Consider the following 20,549-nt stretch of genomic DNA (forward strand, 5'->3'; position numbering starts at 1 on the left):
ACCATTCCCTCTTACTGAGGTTAATAAAATTTGCTTGTTTCTGATTACCAACTTTAAATTCTTCCAATTTTTATTTACTTCAGTTTCCTATAATGTCCACATCCTATCTTCAAGGACTTGTGTTGAATTTGCTGTCACTGACCTTTCTTGCTATGCATAATTTTTACCATTGATGTCAGCCTGTGTTCTTTCAAAATAGATTTTATACATGTGTATATGTCTGTAAACATATGAATGTTGTTGAAGTTTCCTATTTTGAGCAACAGTGATTTTTCTCAAAGGCTAAGGTTAGCCCCATTTATGATATTTTATGAGTATTATCCCTTGATGAAATAATGTCTGATTTCTAAGATTGTTTTTCATATAACACATATGCATTAGAGTTGTGCTTTCTCACTCCAAGCATGTGACACTTCAATTTGGTGAAAGCACTTTTATCTATACATGAACAAGAAACACAGACATGAATTTACCTATACTGAATTAGTATATACACCACAGTACTCCCACGGATTGTATTCTGTTGACAGAATCTGTTATTATCACCAATAAGTTTTAAAAAATTAGAATAATACTAAAAATATGGTGAAAATAACTACTCATACAACATGAGCATAAATTGAAAATCTTCACAATACATGTGATGATAGCCTATTGCTGCTTCATGGAACAAATCTTAGAAATCCTACACTGCTTTATGGAGTGAATATTCTCCAATATTGGTTTCATTCATTTTTTACCACACATATAATCCTGAACTCCAACACAGTCTTCCTTCCAGTGACACTAAGTCTTTCATATGATTTCACAAACACTACATGAAGCAGAGTGTAGTGTGGGAATTTTTTTTCTTTTGAGGATTATTACTGATTAAAGGGATTAATTTCTACTGAAGAAGGGAAGAATTTTCTGAGCAGTCATGTTCCACATTTTATCTTTCCATGGAGAATTGGAAATTCTAAGAAACAGGTGTTAACTTCTCCATGAGGCTGTCACTGACTTACCTGTCTGATTGGAAATCTCATTCCCAGGACAAGGTGTGCAATCAAAACAGCAGGTAGGCTTTCCCTCCAGAGGGGCTTTCCTGAATCCAGGGCTGCAACTCACACTGCATACTGAGTGTGGAGTCTGAGCAAAATCAGATGAGCATTGGTCAGAGTTGGGATTATTACTTAAGTTCCAAGTAGAGGGTTTTCAAGTCCTGCAAACCTATTCACTGAAATGGTAAACACCTATTTCTGACACACTGACAGCATGCAATTTGATTTTCTAAAATAAATGGAATCAAAATACGTGGAGGAACGAGGGTGTGTACTGTCCATCCTCAGACACTAAAAACATAAGAAAGTATTTAGATTGGAAGAGGAGTTGTTAATGTCATTAAATGTCTTATTAATTAGCCATGTTGCACAAATCCCCATACCAGTTTGGGGGTAACAGTGTGCAGTGTGATCCTTATGAAGATTCCAACTTACCTCTGTAATTCCTGTGGCCCACTCTATCAAATTCTCAGAGAGAGACAACTGTTGGGCATGTGAAACATATGGGGAAAACTTTCCTACTTTAACCTTATGTCCAACACCATACGGAAAATTCCAAAAGTTGAGAATGTCATATTCAGCTTCCAAATTTCTTTTGTGATTCAAATTCACTAGGTCACCACCAGGATTGGTAAATTGGAGGTTCTTGAGAAATGGGTGCAACTGAAAAAATGCATCATATTCACATGAAGACTGCCCAAATGATAACACACCAAACCCAGGTTAGAGAAAGTCTCTTTTTCTCTGTGATCACAAATAAACAAAGGAATCTTTTTAGAGCCACCAAACCAAATACAATAAAAAAAACTGATGAGAACTACATCAAAGTAAGTACAACTTCCCTCATTTTCATCCTAAAACAAGGGCAATCAAAAATATCTAGCTGTGATATTCAGAGCATTTCCAACTGTGGAGTCCAAGCTACAACACTCACTTATTTTCTCAGTGTACCTAAGACAACCATCTGTAATGCAGTTACCAGAATAAACAAGTGTGTGCAAATTATATGAGATTGACAGTAAATATAATTATTATACTGCTGAGATTGAAAACAGAATGAAACAGTCTAAGTATTGCAAATCCAAAATTAAATTGACAGGATGGGTGAGTACTCTTTAAGACACAGCATTAATGCTTAGCCAAGTTAATTTCCCACTTGTCAGTGGAACCCTGTCTTTAATGACATATTTCAGGCACAGGCTCATTTATATCTTGTGACTAGAGTAAATATACTACTCTACTTGGTTTGAACACCTGCAGAAGCTCTTAAGGGGATCACTTCAGGAGTACCTGTCAACAATGGAAACCAAGTTACCTGCCAGGGAGAAAATGCCACCTTTGCCCCCTTGTTCCCTGGCTGCATTTCTAACTCTTGTAGAAGCATCTCATGTACGCTGTGGGCCACAGCATGCACAGCATTGTATATGTTGTAACTCCCATCACTCATGCTCATATCAAAATGATGCAGAGGCAAGGATTCCAAGGAGGCATTCAGTGGACAGTTCTGCAAGGTGTTGCAGGATGTCCCAGTGAATAAGCAACCAAAAGCCAGTGACCAGAATCTAGAGAGGTAAATGTCTTCTGGGTATTTGGAAGGGTTAGCTGTCTGAAGAAAGTTTTTGAAACCAGAGATCTCACTACGGTGGTGTGAAAAAATGAGGGTCCCATGGAATGAGTGGAGCAGGAAATGTCCTTCAGAACTGGCAAAATCCCACTGTGAGGTCGTGACCCAAACTTTCCATGTCATTACACATCTCCATGTTGCAAAGCTGACACCTATGAGTGAATCAGTGTCACAGAAAAGAATCACCACATTTGCTGATGATTTTATGATTTGGATGTGGTATGGCCAGCAGACTGAAGAATGTGACTTCTCAGTGGCTGGGATCAGTTCCACAAAGTCCACACAGATGCCATTCTTGTGTAACTCTACTTTCAAATCAGTCATAAACTTAATACCTTTTGGGAGGTCTGAGATGGCCAAACCCACCCAGGTCCAGCTGAAATGAAGCAGCAAGGAGACCATGCCAAGGGCCAGAGAAGTGTCTTTGGGTGCCATCTGATAGAGGGAAGGAAACTGACCACTGTCACTCAGAAGCGGTTCAAAAGGCCCAAGAGTCAGCTAAGGGAAAATGCAAGAAATATGTGTAGGGTTATTGCCATAGTGTACAATCTTATTCCTGAAGAAATTAAGCAAATGATGGAAGTGTCAGAAGATTTTAGAATATTTCCTTTTTCTCATCTCCCACTACATGAGATTCCTAGTTCATGAGTCATTAGCCTCACAAGTTGATGAAAACATTTCTCATTTTCACTCACCCACATTTTTGCTTCAGAATAAATGTGGCTAATCCATCAATCCTCTGCATGCCTTCTCTTTAGATCACACACTGTGGCAAATGTAAAAGGTCTCTGTTGCTTAAATTTTTAGGTCTAAATAAGCCACCTAAGTTGATGTGCTTTTTCTCTTTCTTTCCCTTGCACACTCACCTGTGGAATTTTGTAGAGTTCCAGCAGTGTCCCCATTTGGATAGCAACACTTGTGCCTGATATTACAGCTACAGACTTGCTGTGTTTCCTACATGTGTAATTAGGAATGTCCTCTTCCAGTCCCGCAAGCCAGATGAAGGGATTCTCTATCACCATCATGTCACTGTGCATGACATTATAGAGATCAAATCCCAAGGTCACGTTGGGTAAAAGATAGGGGTTCTTGTTGATCTCCTCAATAGTGAAAACCAAGGCCAGAACATACTGGTAGTTTTTGGACTGAAACCTGCATGAAAGTCACAAGGATCTTTAAGGGAAAAGCTTCCAATCCAGATTATCATCTATGCTACTGTAATTACTGTGACAGATGGATGACCATGGCCAAAAATTCATATGCTCTAACCCTTCTCTGTACATTTGCTAAGGACAGAGTGTGAAGACTGCCATATTTGCAGGACCCATGTCCTCACCAGAACCAAAGCTGCTACTACCTAGATCCTGGTCTCCCAGATTAAATGATTCTGAAATATAAGATCTGTTTTTACACCATAATCTTGGGCATGTTATCACATGGTTGCCCATGCATTTTGATTTAAATCACCTCTGGCAACAGCTATCTCTTTTAAGTTCTTTATTTGATTTCTCATGTAAATTCTAAATAGGCTCTGGAATGCCTTCTCTAAAGATCATGGAAGCCTATGAAGAACATTGCAGTTGTCAAAGAAAACATAAGGAAAGGCACATCATCTTGAGCTTTGCTTCTATAAATACTTCCTATAATCACAAACTGCAATGATTCTTCATCTTATCACATCATTAAACACTTCTTGAAATAGGAGTCATATGACCATAAGGCTGCAGGTTGTAATGTGCAAAGAGAGTATCTCAACTGAAGGCTATGTGATCCGCAAGAGGATGATATCAGAGCACTGGATGGTAGATGGAAGTCTGGAATTAATCCTGAAAAATATCTTCCCCATCAAACTTACCCATTGACCACTATCACAAGACAGGAGAATGAAACCAAATTCAGAGCTTGAAAGATGGAAAGCAGTGAAAAGGGAGGAGCACTTTAGAGAAGCCTGAAACACTCAGTAGGTGGACTTGAAACACTGGGCTGTGAGACCTGTGACTCTTTACAACTAAGACAGTCATGGATTTATTTAGAACACTAAGCATATGTTAAAGTAAATCATGACCAGTGGTATCAGTGTTTACTCCAAACAGGCCTTCTTCACTCAATTTTTTCCTACAGAATTGAACATAAATAGCCTTCCATGCAATGAACATGATGCATTTCTCATTTCTGGGATCTGACATTTGACAAAGAATGCAAATGTGGAGCCCTTTGTTTTTATTTCAGATGTCCTTTGTGTTGAGTCTTGATGAATAGACAAGGTCACGTACAATGCTTTTTAAGGGTCATTTTGTGCTCCAGAGGAAGTGACAGTTTTTTATTTCTTGGTTCATGGTGAAACATAATATGTATGTATGCATATTATACATCTATTCTCTCTCTCTATTTATATACAGGTGTTCTATAATCATGTTGCTTTATATATATTGTTTTATATATATAGTTCCTATAAATATGTGCTATCAAATACTTCATTCATACTTTGTAGAATGAGGAAATTTGAAAGACCTTGCTAAATGAATCAAATAATATTCAGTTTTGTATTTCATGTATGTCTGTTCCTCTCCTCATTCTTCTACACTTCCATCAATTCCTCATGCTCTCATTTTATTCATCAGCTCCTGCCAGCACCAAAATATCTAGAAGGCTCTTTGACACACTGGGCCTTTTGAGAGTTGCCCTTTTGATCTGTTTAATGCTCTGTTTCTTGTCTCTAAGAACAGTTTATCAGTAGTTATTTTATGTTCTAAAGTTCATGAATCTAACATTGCAGGGTATAGTGTCTATTGATAGTTCAGTATTGCTTTTTTTTCCAAGTATCATCAATACAGGTACTTTCTCCTGGGTTTGCTAAGATTTAATTTTGATCTCCCATTTGCATGGCATACATCTTGGAGGAACCTGGGCTCTATTCATAGTATCTTTTCCTGCTACTGGAAATTCACTACCTCCTGGTCTCTACCATTTCAGAGAACATTTAAATGATGTGCTGTATGCAAAAACATGGAGAATACTACTGCTAATAATGTATAAATATTTATAAATGAGATGCAATGTGCAAATATCATATGAGCTGAATTCATAAATATCAATGTGAAGTGAATATTATAACAAGCTAGTATCCAAATTAGATATTTTCAGGAGAGATCTCTGGACAAATGCCTAAAATACTTCATCAGTTGCATCACTTTGGTGGCACAAACTATACTTCTCAAATCCATTGGCTTTAATGATACTGCAGTGATCTATGTCCTGATATCTACTTTCTATCAATGATCTATGCAGTGTCAACCTAATTCCTGTAGCATTAAAGTAGAAATCAATTAGAAAATTAGAAAAATATTTGTGAAGAAAATAAGTACGCTGTCCTAAAAGATAGTATATTGTGTAGGAATGAAATTTTAATATATATATATATATATATATACATTAGTATATATATATAATGAAACATTTATATTTAGCTACAAAAAGAAAGTATCTGAAAGAGGATCAGAAGCAGATAAAACCCAATCTGAAATGTTTTTCCTGATAAAATGATAGACTCATGGACACATCGTCAATGTTGTGGATTACAATCATTAAAATTTTTGCAGGTATATTCATCATTAAAATTTAATTATTATTTTATTTGTGCAAAGGTGTTGCCCTGAGATTACTTTTACCTAATAAAAAACTTACTTTCTTGAATATCTTTTCTCCTTTATGACTGTAGAAAAAATGAAGTGTTCTTATGATCCCAAATCTAGCACATATTAGAAAACATTGTGAGCACATATGGAAGAGCTCATCTAACTCAGGTTTGTTCATTTCGATGCATGGGTTCTCTAACAATCTGCTACTGAGGCACAATAGGCCCCTGAGCTGATGAACATGCATAGGGAATGACAGGGATATACCAACCAGACTCTCCTTCCTCTTATCAGGTAACATTTCCTGAATTATTCAAGGTGCCAGGCAAGAAGAACTGTCTTTCTCTTGACCCCACACTATCAGCAATTTTTAGGAGGGACAGAGGATGGACAGGGCAGGAACACAGAATGCATTTATCAATCATTAGCAGACCAAATAACAAGGAGCTATTATGCAAATCAAGGGAAATGATTATGGCAAAGAGAACTTACCCTCTGAATATTATATTATTTTTGAAATTATTCATGAGTCTGTCAACGAGGTGTATGTAAATGGGGAAAAAGGCAGCAATCTCAACATCCCCATCCTTGTAAAAACTCCGTTTCATCTGGAAAAAACAGTTGTGATCATCATGACATGTCACAAGGAGATACAGCTGCAGAAAGAGCAACAGGAAAATCAAAGGAAACATCTTTGAAGTCTGTGAAAAACTCTAAGACACAATTGCAGTGGAACATGCAGCGTTATGCAGGTGCATAACTAGAGAGAGTGTGTGTGTGTGTGTGTGATTTCTTGAATCAGTCCACATTAATACTGCTCCATCTGACTTCTTTCCACCAGTTGTCCACCCGTCCATGGGGGAATCTGAAACCCTTTCTGCCCCAAGGCTTTGCAGCTCAGGTCTTCTGTCTTGGTGAAAAACACAAGAAGAAAAACATGTTTGTGAATCATCCTCTTCACCCAGGTGCCAGGATTTCCTCCAAGTCCATGGATACAAAGACTCAAGGGAGAAACTCCTGCTAGTTACATTTGGTCCAAGGGCATTGTTAATAAACCACCCCATAAACAATTATGTACCTGGATTGCATCAGAGGGCATGAAGGGAGGCATCAGGTGAGGTTCTCAGTAGGGTTTCAGACCAGAAATCACTAGTGTCAAAGAATTCAAAGACCCAAATAGCAATGGGCAACCACACATTTTCTTGATGCCACACAGACCCCAAACCAATCCTCTTTACAGAGATACCCGCTAGGACATGGGGTTTTCAATCACTGTGGAACCAGTAATCACCCTGAATGCATAAGTTCCCATTCAGGATGTCAAATCACTTCATCTTTATTTGTAAAACATGAAACCCTTCCAGGTTGCTGTTAACCACAGTAATCCCACGCTGATCTGTTTTTGCACTTACAACCTTGGTTGATGCACTCATCAGAACTTGGGACTTTTTGAGTACTTCTCACTTTTTACTATAAATCTGAAAATACCAGCCAGAATGTAGACTTCAGAATATTCATGGACAATGTGTGTTATGAACCAAACATGCACGAATTTCATCAATATATATTCATTATTTTTTTGCTTAACAATTTCCCTCATAGTCATCACTTTTTATCTTCTGCATTTTTTTGGCAGGCAGTTAGACAGTGAGAGAAAGAGACAGAGAGAAAGGTCTTCCTTCTGTTTTTCACCCCCCAAATGGCCACTACAGTCGGTGCACTGTGTAGATCCGAAGCTACATGCCAGGTGCTTCCTCCTGGTCTCCCACGTGGGTGCAGGTGCCCAACCACTTGAGCCATCCTCCACTGCCTTCCCAGGCCACAGCAGAGAGCTGGACTGGAAGAGGAGCAACTGGGACAAAACCGGTCCCCCAACTGGGAGTAGAACCTGAGTGCCAGGGCTGCAGGAGGAGAATTAGCCTAGTGACCCGCGGCACAGGCCTATCTTCTGAATTCTTAATGCTGAATTTGATGTTTTTTATAGATTGGGATGAATGCTTCAAATGCAGAATTTCAGTCTTATATGGAAATATATATGCTAATTGCATAAAAGTATAAAAACCTGAGATTGTACATTTCTGTCTAAATTTAATTTTAACAACACTACCTTAAAAGTTGGTAATATTTTTCTATTTGAGACGTTTTATAATTTCTATTGAAGTCTAATAACATTTAGCTCACTATACAGCAATTTCCAAAAATGAAAGCAAGTGGACATTTGAGTTGGTAAGTACAGAGTTCTCTGCGTGTATAGGGAACACCCACATGAACTTACACTCAGTCTGCATCGGGAACACTGTCTCCAATGGACTTTATCCTGAACTATCTTCTCAGGCTCAACACACTTCAAATCGAAAGTAGAAATCACTATAAGCCCACTGCAAGAATAATGTCATAGCAAGCAGAAAAAGAAATAAAGCAAATCCACAACACAGAAGTGCTCTAGCACATCAGCATTCACTGTGTCAGTTCTCAGTAGCTCCAAATTAGTTATGCTTGTATGTAAAGCCTACAATGGTGCATTTTTGTTAAATGTTCTGCATTATGTCCCAGCCAAGAATCCACACATAATGCATCTTCCAGCCATACTTAATCTGATGCAACTCTTCTGAAGATAACAATACCTAGTACTTTGCTAGTTTTGCCACATATGGTAATCTACCAAGAATCTGTTTCTGCCATTATCCATCTTACCTAGGATTAACACTGTTGATTACTGGGGGAAGTCCAAGATGGCTGAAGAGGGAAGGGCATACTGTTCTAGGCTAGGAGTAGACAGTCAAAGTAAGAGTGGAAGAAATGCAGTTGGAATTCTATGGAAGGAAGAAGAATGTTGTGGATCAGTGTGGAAGGTGCAGATCTGTAGTACGATCAAGGACACACACATAATCCCAGCAGCTGAGAGCCAGAGAAAGCAACAGCTTAGGGAAGGTGGGGACATCAGACTGCAGTCAGTGGCCTGGGCCATGTTTACATAACTAGAGGGAGAGCTTTCAAGAGTCAAACACTTGATAGAAATTGGGAGAATATAGCCACACCTTCTTTCAGAAACATGTTTGCAACTAATATTTTAAAAAGCAGAAGGAACAACAACAATATCATCAACAATGGGTATAGCAATTGAACAGACATTCTGCAGAGATAAATGAGCAAAAGGCCTTATCAAGGGTGCTAATCATCAGTAAACTTAGAAAACTTTTCAAAACCACAATGAGTGACCACCTCACTATGTTCCATTGGCTACAGCTATCAGAAATTTGTTGTCAAAGAAAAGAATAACCACGGTTGCTGATGATGTCCTGATCAGTATTTGATATGGCCAGGCTGTTGCTTAATGTCTCTTCTCAGTGACTGAGATTAATCCTACAGCACTTCACAGATGCTATCCTGTCTATCTCTAACTCTCAAACCTGACATAAATCAAATACCTTTCAGGTGATCATAAATGGCCAGTCCCACATGGGCTGAGCTGAAATGTAGCATCTAGGTGCAAGGGTCAGAGATGTGTTCTTTAATGCCATCTGCAAGAGAGAATGAAAAGTGACTATGATCACAGAGGCTCAAAAGAACAAAAGGTCAGCTAAGGGGGGAGAAAAAATAGCATGCTACATAAGAGGACAGCCATAATATACAATCTCAACCCTGAAATTTGTCAACAATGATTGAAAGTGGTGGAAGACTAGAATATTCTAATTTTCCTGACAATCTCCCATGGTTTGAGAGCTTTGTCGATCACAACTCTTCTGACACAGTCATCCAGGAAAGTCCCTTTCTCCTTTTCCATTTCCTCTTCTCTACTTCAAACACCACAAATATGGCTACTCCAATCTCTGAGTACTTCCTCTTTAATCATACCTATGAACAAAGAAAATCTCCATTTTTCAGCTTTTATGCACCTGAGAAGTTCACCCAAATGAATGTGGGTTTTCGCAGTTTTCCTCTCTTGGAAGACCCCCTCCATGCCACTCTGGCTGGAGGTCCTTGATTCTAATAAATACTTTTAAATTTCTTTGCCATCCACTTGGAAATTTTTCTTCCATGTGAGGCAAAGAACCAAGGTAACAATAATTTTTGTGCCACCATTTCCCATAATATTTTGGTGCCATTACTTGGAGAGCAACTCCAATGTGACTCAGATTGCAACTCCTACATGATGTGCATCCAACGTTGGATAATCTCACTGGACTGGTGAGCATGCAGACTGCTGTCACTTTTTTTCAGAGTGTCTCTTTCATAGTCACTCTCATTTCCCTAAAACACTGGGTCCCTGTCAGCCATTTAAAAGTGATTAGTGCTGGCTGACTAAGGCCAGATCAATCCCCTGGAGCTGGGATTCTATCCTTTCAGCCTCCCTCCTTCCCTCTTGTGTGGATCAGCCCTTCATGTGGGGCTGGAAGAAGTCTTAGAGATGACTGATGGATTCTGGCTGGGGCTACACGCCAGTGTTTTCAGAAGGTCTCCTGGCCAGGTACCAGGCTCTGAATGCCAGAATAATGTTGATCCAAAAAATGCTGTTTCCAGTGGGCAGCCAATCTCCTGCCCCTTTGGACTCCTCACAAGCTAGAAAACAAGACACTCCACTCTCCTTGCTTCTTGTCTCAGCTCCGGGAATGTTGGTCTGTCCCAACACATTTTCTTTTCATGAGGATTTGCCCAACATGTGACACTGGGAGAAAAGTTTGAAATAACCTTGAATTTCAGGCCAGGGACACTCTCTGGTGTTTTTCAAGGACTCCCTGACTGGACACCAGATCACAATGGCCCATTCAGATGTTGGCTGAAAATTGCATTCTGTTCTTCCTTCCTGGAGATTATCCATCAGTGAGACTGGGCACATCCTGAAGTGAGGCCATGGGCTCCAAGCTCCATGGCTCTATCAGTGTTTCTTTTACCCCAGATCTGAACAGATTTCTGTCTCTCTCTCTCTCTCTCACTCTCTCTCTCTCTCTCTCTCTCTCTATATATATATATATATATATCCTTCTCTAAATGTTTTCTATACCTCTTCAATCTCCACAATTTCTACAAACTCTTACCTTATTTAAAAATGTTATCTTAATTTAGATTTTAACAGGTTATTTTATTTTATTTTTTATACTTTTTTAAAATTTTTATTTAATGAATATAAATTTCCAAAGAACAGCCTATGGATTACAATGGCTTCCCCACCCCATAACTTCCCTCCCACCCACAACCCTCCCATTTCCTGCTCCCTCTCCCCTTCCATTCACATCAATATTCATTTTTAATTCTCTTTATATACAGAAGATCAGTTTAGTATATATTAAGTATAGATTTCAACACACACATATAGATTTGCACCCACATAGAAACACAAAGTGAAAAATACTGTTTGAGTACTAGTTATAGCATTAAATCACAATGTACAGCACGTTAAGGACAGAGATCCTACATGAGGAGTAAGTGCACAGTGACTCCTGTTGTTGACTTTAAAAATTGACACTCTTGTTTATGGTATCAGTAATCATCCTAGGCTCTTGTCATGAGTCGCCAAGGCTATGGAAGCCTATTTTTAACTTTTATTTAATGAATATAGATTTCCAAACTACAGCTTATGGATTACATTGGCTTACCCCATGCCGAGGAAGTCCCTCTCACCCACAACCCTCCCCTTTCCCACTCTCTCTCCCGTTCCATTCATATCACGATTCATTTTCAATTTTCTATATATACAGAAGACCAGTTTAGTATATATTCAGTAAAGATTTCAACAGTTTGCACCCACATACAAACACAAAGTGAAAAATACTGTTCGAGTACAAGTTATAGCATTAAATCTCAATGTACAGCACATTAAGGACAGAGATCCTACATGAGGAATAAGTGACTCCTGTTGTTGACTTTACAAATTGACATTCCTGTTTATGGCATCAGTACTCTCCCTATGCTCCAGTCGTGAGTTTCCAAGGCTATGGGAGCCTCTTGAGTTCTCCAACTCTTATCTTATTTAGACTAGGTCATAGTCAAAGTGGAAGTTCTCTCCTCCCTTCAGAGAAAGGTACCTCCTTCTTTAAAAACCTGTTCTTTTCACTGGGATCTCATTCACAGAGATCTTTCATTTATGTCCTTTTGTTTTTTTTTGTTTTGTTTTGTTTTGTTTTGTTTTGTTTTGTTTTGTTTCATTTCGTTTTTCCAGAGTGTCTTGGCTTTCCATGCATGAAATACTCTCACGGGCTTTTCAGCTGCATTTGCATGACTTAAGGCTGATTCTGAGGCCAGAGTGCTATTTAGGACATCTGCCATTCTATGAGGCTGCTGTGTATCTTGCTTCACATGTTCAATCGCTCTCCCCTTTATTTATTCTATCTGTTAGTATTAGCAGGCAGTAGTCTTGTTTATGTGATCCCTTTGACTCTTAGTCCTTTCATTATGATCAATTGTGAACAGAAATTGATCACTTGGACTAGTGAGAGGGCATTGGTACATGCCACTCTGATGGGATTGAATTGGAATCCCCTGGTATGTTTCTAACTCTACCATTTGGGGCAATTCAGCTTGAGCATGTCCCAAATTATACATCTCTTCCCTCTTTATTCCCACTCTTATATTTAACATGGATCACATTTCAGTTAAATTTCAACACTTAAGAATAACTGTGTATTAATTACTGAATTCAACCAGCAGTATTAAGTAGAACAGACAAACAAAATACTAAGAAGGATAACATATTAAGTTGTTCATTAACAGTCAGGGCTATGCTGATCAAGTCACCGTTTCTCATAGTGTCCATTTCACTTCAACAGGTTTCCTTTTTGTTGTTCAGTCACTTGTCACTGATCAGGGGGAACATATGGTATTTGTCCCTTTGGGAATGGCTTATTTCACTCAGCATGATGTGTTCCAGATTCCTCCATTTTGTTGCAAATGACCGAGTTTCATTGTTTTTTACTGTGGTATAGTATTCTAAAGAGTGCATATCCCATAATTTCTTTATCCAGTCTACAGTTGATGGGTGTTTAGGTTGGTTCCAGGTCTTAGCTATTGTGAATTGAGCTGCAATAACCATTAGGGTGCAGACCGCTTTTTTGTTTGCTATTAAAATTCCTTTGGGTAAATTCCAAGGAGTGGGATGGCTGGGTCGAACGGTAGGGTTATCTTCAGGTTTCTGAGGAATCTCCAGACTGATTTCCATAGTGGCTTGACCAGTTTGCATTCCCACCAACAGTGGGTTAGTGTCCCTTTTTCCCCACATCCTCGCCAGCATCTGTTGTTGGTAGATTTCTGAATGTGAGCCATTCTAACCGGGGTGAGGTGAAACCTCATTGTGGTTTTGATTTGCATTTCCCTGATTGCTAGTGACCTTGAACATTTTTTCATGTGCCTGTGGCCATTTGGATTTCCTCTTTTAAAAAATGTCAATTGAGGTCCTTGGCCCATCTCTTAAGTGGTTGTTGGTTTTGTTTTTGTGGAGTTTCTTGATCTCTTTGTAGATTCTGGTTATTAACCCTTTATCTGTTGCACAGTCTGCAAATATTTTTTCCCATTCTGTTGGTTGTCTCTTCACTCTCCTGACTGTTTCTTTTGCAGTACAGAAACTTCTCAATTTGATGCAATCCCAATAGTTAATTTTGCCATTGACTGCCTGTGCTTCTGGGGTATTTTCCGGTAACTTTATCTTTCAGGGTTTTTCCAATACTCTCTAGAAATTGATGGTGTCGCGTCATAGATTCAGGTCTTTAATCCATGTTGAGTGGATTTTTGTGTAAGGTGTAAGTTAGCGGTCTTGCTTCATGATTCTGCATGTGGAAATCCAGTTTTCCAACACCATTTATTGAATAGGCTCTTCTTGCTCCAGAAATTGGTTTTAGATCCTTGATCAAATATAAGTTGGCTGTAGATGTTTGGGTTGATTTCTGGTGTTTCAATTCTGTTCCATTGGTCTATCCATCTGTTTCTGTACCAGTACCATGCTGTTTTGAATATAACAGCCCTGTAGTATGTCTTGAAATCTGGTATTGTGATGATTCCAGCTTTTGTTGTTGTTGTTGTTGTTGTACAGGATTGCTTTACCTATTCAAGGTCTCTTGTGCCTTCATATGAATTTCAGCATCATTTTTTCTAGATCTGAGAAGAAGGTCTTTGGTATCTTGATTGGGATTGCATTGAATCTATAAATTGTTTTGGGAGAATGGACATTTTGATGATATTGATTCTTCCAATCCATGAGCATGGAAGATTTTTCCATTTCTTGGTATCCTCTTCTATTTCTTTCTTTAAGATTTTGGAATTCACATCGTAGAGATTTTTAACATCCTTGGTTAAGTTTATTCCAAGGTATTTGATTGTTTTTGTAGCTATTGTGAATGGGATTGATCTTAGCAGTTCTTTCTCAGCCGTGACATTGCATGTGTATACAAAGGCTGTTGATTTTTGTGCATTGATTTTATACCCTGCTACTTTGCCAAACTCTTCTATGAGTTCCAATAGTCTCTTAGTAGAGTTCTTTGGTTCCTCTAAGTAAAGAATCATATCATCTGCAAAGAGGGATAGTTTGAGTTCTTCCTTCTAAATTTGTATTCCTTTAATTTCTTTTTCTTCTCTGATGGCTCTGGCTAAAACTTCCAGAACTATGTTAAATAGCAGTGGTAATAGTGGGCATCCCTGTCTGTTGCCAGATCTCAGTGGAAATGCTTCCAACTTTTCCCCATTCAATAGGATGCTGACCGTTGGTTTTTATAAATTGCTTTGATTATATTGAGGAATGTTCCTTCCATACCCAGTTTGCTTAGAGTTTTCACCATGAAAGGATGTTGAATTTTATCGAATGCTTTCTCTGCATCTATTTGAATAATCATATGGTTTTTCTTCTGCAGTCTGTTAATGTGGTGAATCACATTGATTGATCTGCGAATGCTGAACCATCCCTGCATACCAGGGATAAATCCCACTTGGTCTGGGTGGATGATTTTTCTGATGTGTTGCTGTATTCTATTGGTGAGAATTTTTTGAGGATTTTTGCATCTATGTTCATCAGGGATATTGGTCTATAATTTTCTTTCAGTGCTGCATCTTTCTCTGGCTTAGGGATTAAGGTGATGCTGGCTTCATAGAAAGAATTTGGGAGGATTCCCTCTTTTTCGATTGTTCTGAATAGTTTGAGAAGAAATGGGATTAGTTCTTCTTTAAATGTCTGGTAGAATTCAGCAGTGAATCCATCTGGTCCTGGGCTTTTCTTTGTTGGGAGGGCCTTTATTACTGTTTCAATTTCTGTTTCAGTTATGGGTCTATTTAGGTTTTCTATGTCTTCCTGGTTCAATTTAGGTAGGTTGCATGTGTCCAGGAATCTATCCATTTCTGATAGGTTTCCCTGTTTGCTGGCATACAAGTCCTTGTAGTAATTTCTGATGATTCTTTTTATTTCTGTGGTGTCTGTTGTTACGTTTCCTTTTTCATCTCTGATTTTATTGATTTGGGTCTTTTCTCTTCTTTTTTTTAGTTGGGCCAATGGGGTGTCAATTTTGTTTATTTTTTTTTTAAAAAACATGCTCTTTGCTTGGCTGATTTTTTGTAATTTTTTTTAATTCAATCCTGTTGATTTCTTCTCTGATTTTAATTATTTCTCTTCTCCTACTATATTTGGGTCAGATTTGTTGCAGATTTTCTAGGTCCTACAGATGTGCTGAAAGCTCATTTATTTGGTACCTTTCAATTTCTTGATATAGGCACCTATTGCTATAAACTTGCCTCTCAATACTGCTTTTGCCGTATCCCGTAAGTTTTGATATGTTGTGTTGTTATCCTCATTTACTTCCAGAAAGTTTTTGATTTCTTGAATGATTCAGTGTTCATTCAGGAGCATGTTGTTCAATCTCCATGTGTTTGCATACTTTCTAGGGTTACCTGAGTTGCCTATTTCCAGCTTAATTCCGCTGTGGTCTGAGAAGCTGCATGGTATGATTCTAATTCTTTTGAATTTGCTGAGACTTGCTTTATGGCCTAGTATGTGATCAATCCTAGAGAAGGTTCCATGCACTGCTGAGAGGAATGTAAAGTCTTTAGATGTAGGATTGAAAGTTGTGTAGATATCTGTTAGATCCATTTGGGCTATAGTGTCATTTAAATCTACTGTGTCGATTAAATCTGCTGTTTCCTTGTTGATCTTCTGTCTGGATCATCTGTCTATTTCTGAGAGTGAAGTATTGAAGTCCCCCAGTACTATTGTATTGGAGTCTAAGTCTCCCTTTAAGTCCCTTAACATATCTTTTAAATAGACCGGTGGCCTGCAATTAGGTGCATATACATTTATAATAGTTACATCTTCCTGTTGAATTGAACCCTTAATCATTATATAGTGCCCCTCTTGTCTCTCTTAACACTTTTTGTATTAAAGTTTATTTTGTCTGATATTAATATGGCTACATCTGCTTTTTTTTTTGGTTTCTGTTGGCATGGAGTATCTTTTTCCAACCTTTCACTTTCAGATGCATGTATCTTTGTTAGAGAGATGTGTTTCTTGTAGGCAACAAATAGTTGGGTTTTGTTCCTTAATCCATGCAGCCAGTCTTTACCTTTTAACTGAATAGCTAAGTCCATTAATATTTAATGTGACTATTGATACATAGTGACTTTGTCCTGCCATTTTCCCGAAGATATTTTCTAGTATATGCTTTGAGCTTCCTATGCTCTTTTAATGGTAGGTTTTCTTCCTTTACCTTCTGTCACATTGATGGCTGTGTTTCTGTGTTTCTGAGTGTAGCACATCTTTAAGTATCTTTTGCAGGGCTGGACAAATGGCGGCAAACTCTTTCAATTTCTGTTTGCTATGAAAGGAATTTATTTCACCTTCATTCACAAATGAGAGCTCAGCAGGATATAATATTCTGGGCTGGCAGTTTTTCTCTCTTAGTACCTGGGCTATGTCTTGCCATTCTCTTCTAGCTTGTAGTGTTTCTGATGAGAAGTCTGCTGTGAGTCTAATTGGAGATCCTCTGAAAGTAATCTGACGTTTCTCTCTTGCACATTTTAGGATCTTTTCTTTATGTTTCACTGTGGTGAGTTTAATTACAACGTGTTGTGGTGAGGATCTCTTTTGGTCATGTTTACTAGGGGTTCTATGAGCTTCCTGTACTAGGATGTCTCTGTCCTTCTCCAAACCTGGAAATCTCTTTTCTAGTATCCCACTAAAAAGGCCTTCTAATCCTTTCTCTCACTCCATGCCTTCAGGAACTCCTAGAACCCAAATGTTGGTTTTTTTAATAGTATCATGTAGATTCTCAAAAATATATTTTATAGTTCTAATTTCCTCTTCTTTTCTTTGGTTTGACTGTATGTTTTCCTGTGCTCTGTCTTCTAAGTCCGATATTCTCTCCTCTGTTTTGGTGACTCCGTTTTTTAGACTTTCTAATGTGTTTGTCATTTGATCTATTGAGCTCTTCATTTCATTTTGATTTCTCTTCACTATCACACTTTCCTGTTCTACTAGTTTTTGAATTTCATTTTGATTCTTCCTTAAAATTTCATTTTCACGAGAGAGATTTTCAATCCTGTCCAATAAGGATTTCTGTAGTTCAAGGATTTGCTTTTGAAAATTTCTAAATGTTCTTATCATAAATTTTTGGAAATCTGTATCTTGCATTTCATCTATCTCATCATCTTCATAATCTTGGCTTGGGGTGTTTTGTTTATTTGGAGGCGTCATAGTGTCATCATTGATCTTGTTCCCTCGATTTTTGTGTTTGCTGCTTGGCATTGTTAATTCCTCTTCCCTCACTGTGAGGTTTCTTTTTTACTATGTCTGTGTTAAGTGGACTGCCTGCTGTTGGAGGAGCCTTGGAGGCTTGAGATGGGTGTGGCCTGAGAGCTCTGCTTGGTTCTTCCAGGTTACAGGTGTGCAAAGGTGATACCCTCAGGTTATGAGTGGTAAACCTCTCTCTTATTTAATTATTTATTTATTTATTTATTTCATTTTTTTATTCAGGAGGTAAGTAATACAGCATGACTGAGCAGAATTGATGATATTTAGCTTCTGATCTCTGGCTTCTACCCAAAGAGTCTGTGCAGGCTCAGTTTCTCTTGCGGACTCCCACTGGGTTGCCTAGGCTACTGAATTGTAGTGCCTCAGTTCCTTAGCTCTCCCCTTTTGTTATGTATATCCAGAGTGGGGCCTGCTCTTTGTCTCTTGCTCGCCTTTGCAAGGTTGGTGGAAAGAGAAACTCCTCTGTACCAGTACCCCTCCCCACCTTTTTTTTTTCTTCTCTCCTGTAGTCAGTCTGGTGAACTTTCCCGCCTCAAAGCCCGCTTCCCTCTAGATTCTGTCCACCGTTTCCCCACCAATGTCTCGGGTTACTGAGCTCACCTCTCCTTCCAGCGCTTATGTGTGGATTCAGAACCATGGGCGTCCCTGCTCTCCCCACTGGTCATCTGTGTCACATCCACTCCCCTTCCAGCACTGGTGCGCAACCCTGCAGCTCCCGTGGCTCAGCTTCCATGCGGTGGGCGACCTTGCTCTCCCCGTAGGTCCTCCAAGTCACAGCCAGTAGATCCGGAAGAGTTTCCTCTGCAATTTTTTCCTGATCCTTTTTCTGAGGCTACCGTAACTCCACTTTTATTAAACTAAATTTTCCCAGACTATCAGTGCGTGCCCTCACTATTCTGCTATCTTGGCTCTGCCCCCAATAATGTCTTTAGGTCTGGAAGCCTTTTGAGTTCACCGACTCTGATCATATTTAGACAAGGTTGTAGTCAGAGTGGAAGTTCTCTCCTCCATTCAGAGAAAGGTACCTCCTTCTTTGATGACCTAACAGGTGATTTTAAAAATGGAAATCAAAGAAATTGGAGTTGGAAACATCACAAGTATAGAAATGTGTGCCTGGTAAGAAAGGTTAAGATGGAACAACCTTTGTTATGAGAAAAAGAGAATGTATCCATCAGTATGTAAGGTACTTAGGGAGGTGTAGTAATAACTTTGGCTAACATGAGGAAGTTGGGCATGAATAACAGCCAATAATTTCCTAGATGTCATTTATATGCTGTCTTCAACATCAATTAAGAATATTCCTGAAATAGCTCAGTTGGGTATTCCAGAAGGACCTTGTGAATCAGAAATAACTGAACTTGGGATGATGTTATTGTACATTTCTCACTACATATGGACCATTGTATTAAGTGTCCAGAACATCAGATGCCAGCATGGAGCAAGACCAGTGCTTCTGTAAAAAAGTGACCTTTCTGTCTTTTGAAGATCCCCTGGGGATGACCCTGGTCTGCACAGCTGTGTGCTTCTCTGTCCTCACTGCTGTTGTTCTTGGGGTCTTTGTGAAGCACCAAGACACTCCCATAGTCATAGCTGTTTGTGGATGCCAGTTTTGATCAGCTGCAAAATGACCATCTTTATCCAATGTGAAAAAATTGAAAATGAATAAAGCATGTGAGAGCCATTTGTTAGGAGAATGGGCAGGAACCACAAACTCCCCCCCTTTTTTTTTTTTTTTTTTTTTTTACAGGCAGAGTGGACAGTGAGAGAGAGAGAGACAGAGAGAAAGGTCTTCCTTTTGCCGTTGGTTCACCCTCCAATGGCCGCCGCGGCCAGCGCGCTGCGGCCGGCACACCACGCTGATCCAATGGCAGGAGCCAGGAGCCAGGTGCTTTTCCTGGTCTCCCATGGGGTGCAGGGCCCAAGCACCTGGGCCATCCTCCACTGCACTCCCTGGCCACAGCAGAGAGCTGGCCTGGAAGAAGGGCAACCGGGACAGAATCCGGCGCCCCGACCGGGACTAGAACCCGGTGTGCCGGCGCCGCTAGGCGGAGGATTAGCCTAGTGAGCCGCGGCGCCGATCCTCTCCCCCCCTTTTTTTAAATATTGCTTTAAAGTGTTATGTGTACATTTAACAATGCCTTAACCCTTAGGATTATAAGGAATGTCAGTAACATGAGATATAAAAAAATTACACAAAAATTTTTAAAAGAGGCAGAAATATAAGCAGCTCCATTATCCATTTTAATGTGCTTTGGAGTCCCTAGGGAAGCAAAAGCTTGTAAGCAATGGGCAATAACATGTCTTGTAGCTTCACCTGTATGTAAGGAAGCAAAAATACATCCAGAACAAGTATCAATAGACACATGTATATATTTTTGTTTACCCAATTCCATGAAGTAGGTGATATCCATTTGCCATAGTTGATTGGGGAATAAACCGCGAGGATGAATTTGAAAGTGAGGTACTGGTAACTGGATGGAGTAAGTTGAACAGAATTTTACAATTTGTCAAGCTTGTTTTCAAGTAATATTATG

General features: G+C 39.1%; 1 protein-coding gene across 1 annotated transcript in view; it reads right to left on the reverse strand.

Moving 5' to 3' along the window:
• Window positions 1-20,549, reverse strand: part of LOC149121442 (vomeronasal type-2 receptor 116-like) — a 38,671-nt gene that overhangs the window by 4,099 nt on the left and 14,023 nt on the right. The window contains exons 2-6 of the mRNA XM_089316334.1: window positions 6,792-6,955; window positions 3,531-3,816; window positions 2,356-3,162; window positions 1,476-1,703; window positions 1,005-1,128 (exon numbers count right to left, since the gene is read on the reverse strand). Of these exons, the coding sequence (XP_089172460.1) occupies window positions 1,005-1,128; window positions 1,476-1,703; window positions 2,356-3,162; window positions 3,531-3,816; window positions 6,792-6,955 (1,609 nt within the window). The remainder of the gene's footprint in view (window positions 1-1,004; window positions 1,129-1,475; window positions 1,704-2,355; window positions 3,163-3,530; window positions 3,817-6,791; window positions 6,956-20,549) is intronic.

Source organism: Oryctolagus cuniculus, chromosome 16 (genome assembly GCF_051225735.1).
Source record: "Oryctolagus cuniculus isolate XC-2025 breed Fujian yellow rabbit chromosome 16, ASM5122573v1, whole genome shotgun sequence".
NCBI lineage: Eukaryota > Metazoa > Chordata > Mammalia > Lagomorpha > Leporidae > Oryctolagus > Oryctolagus cuniculus.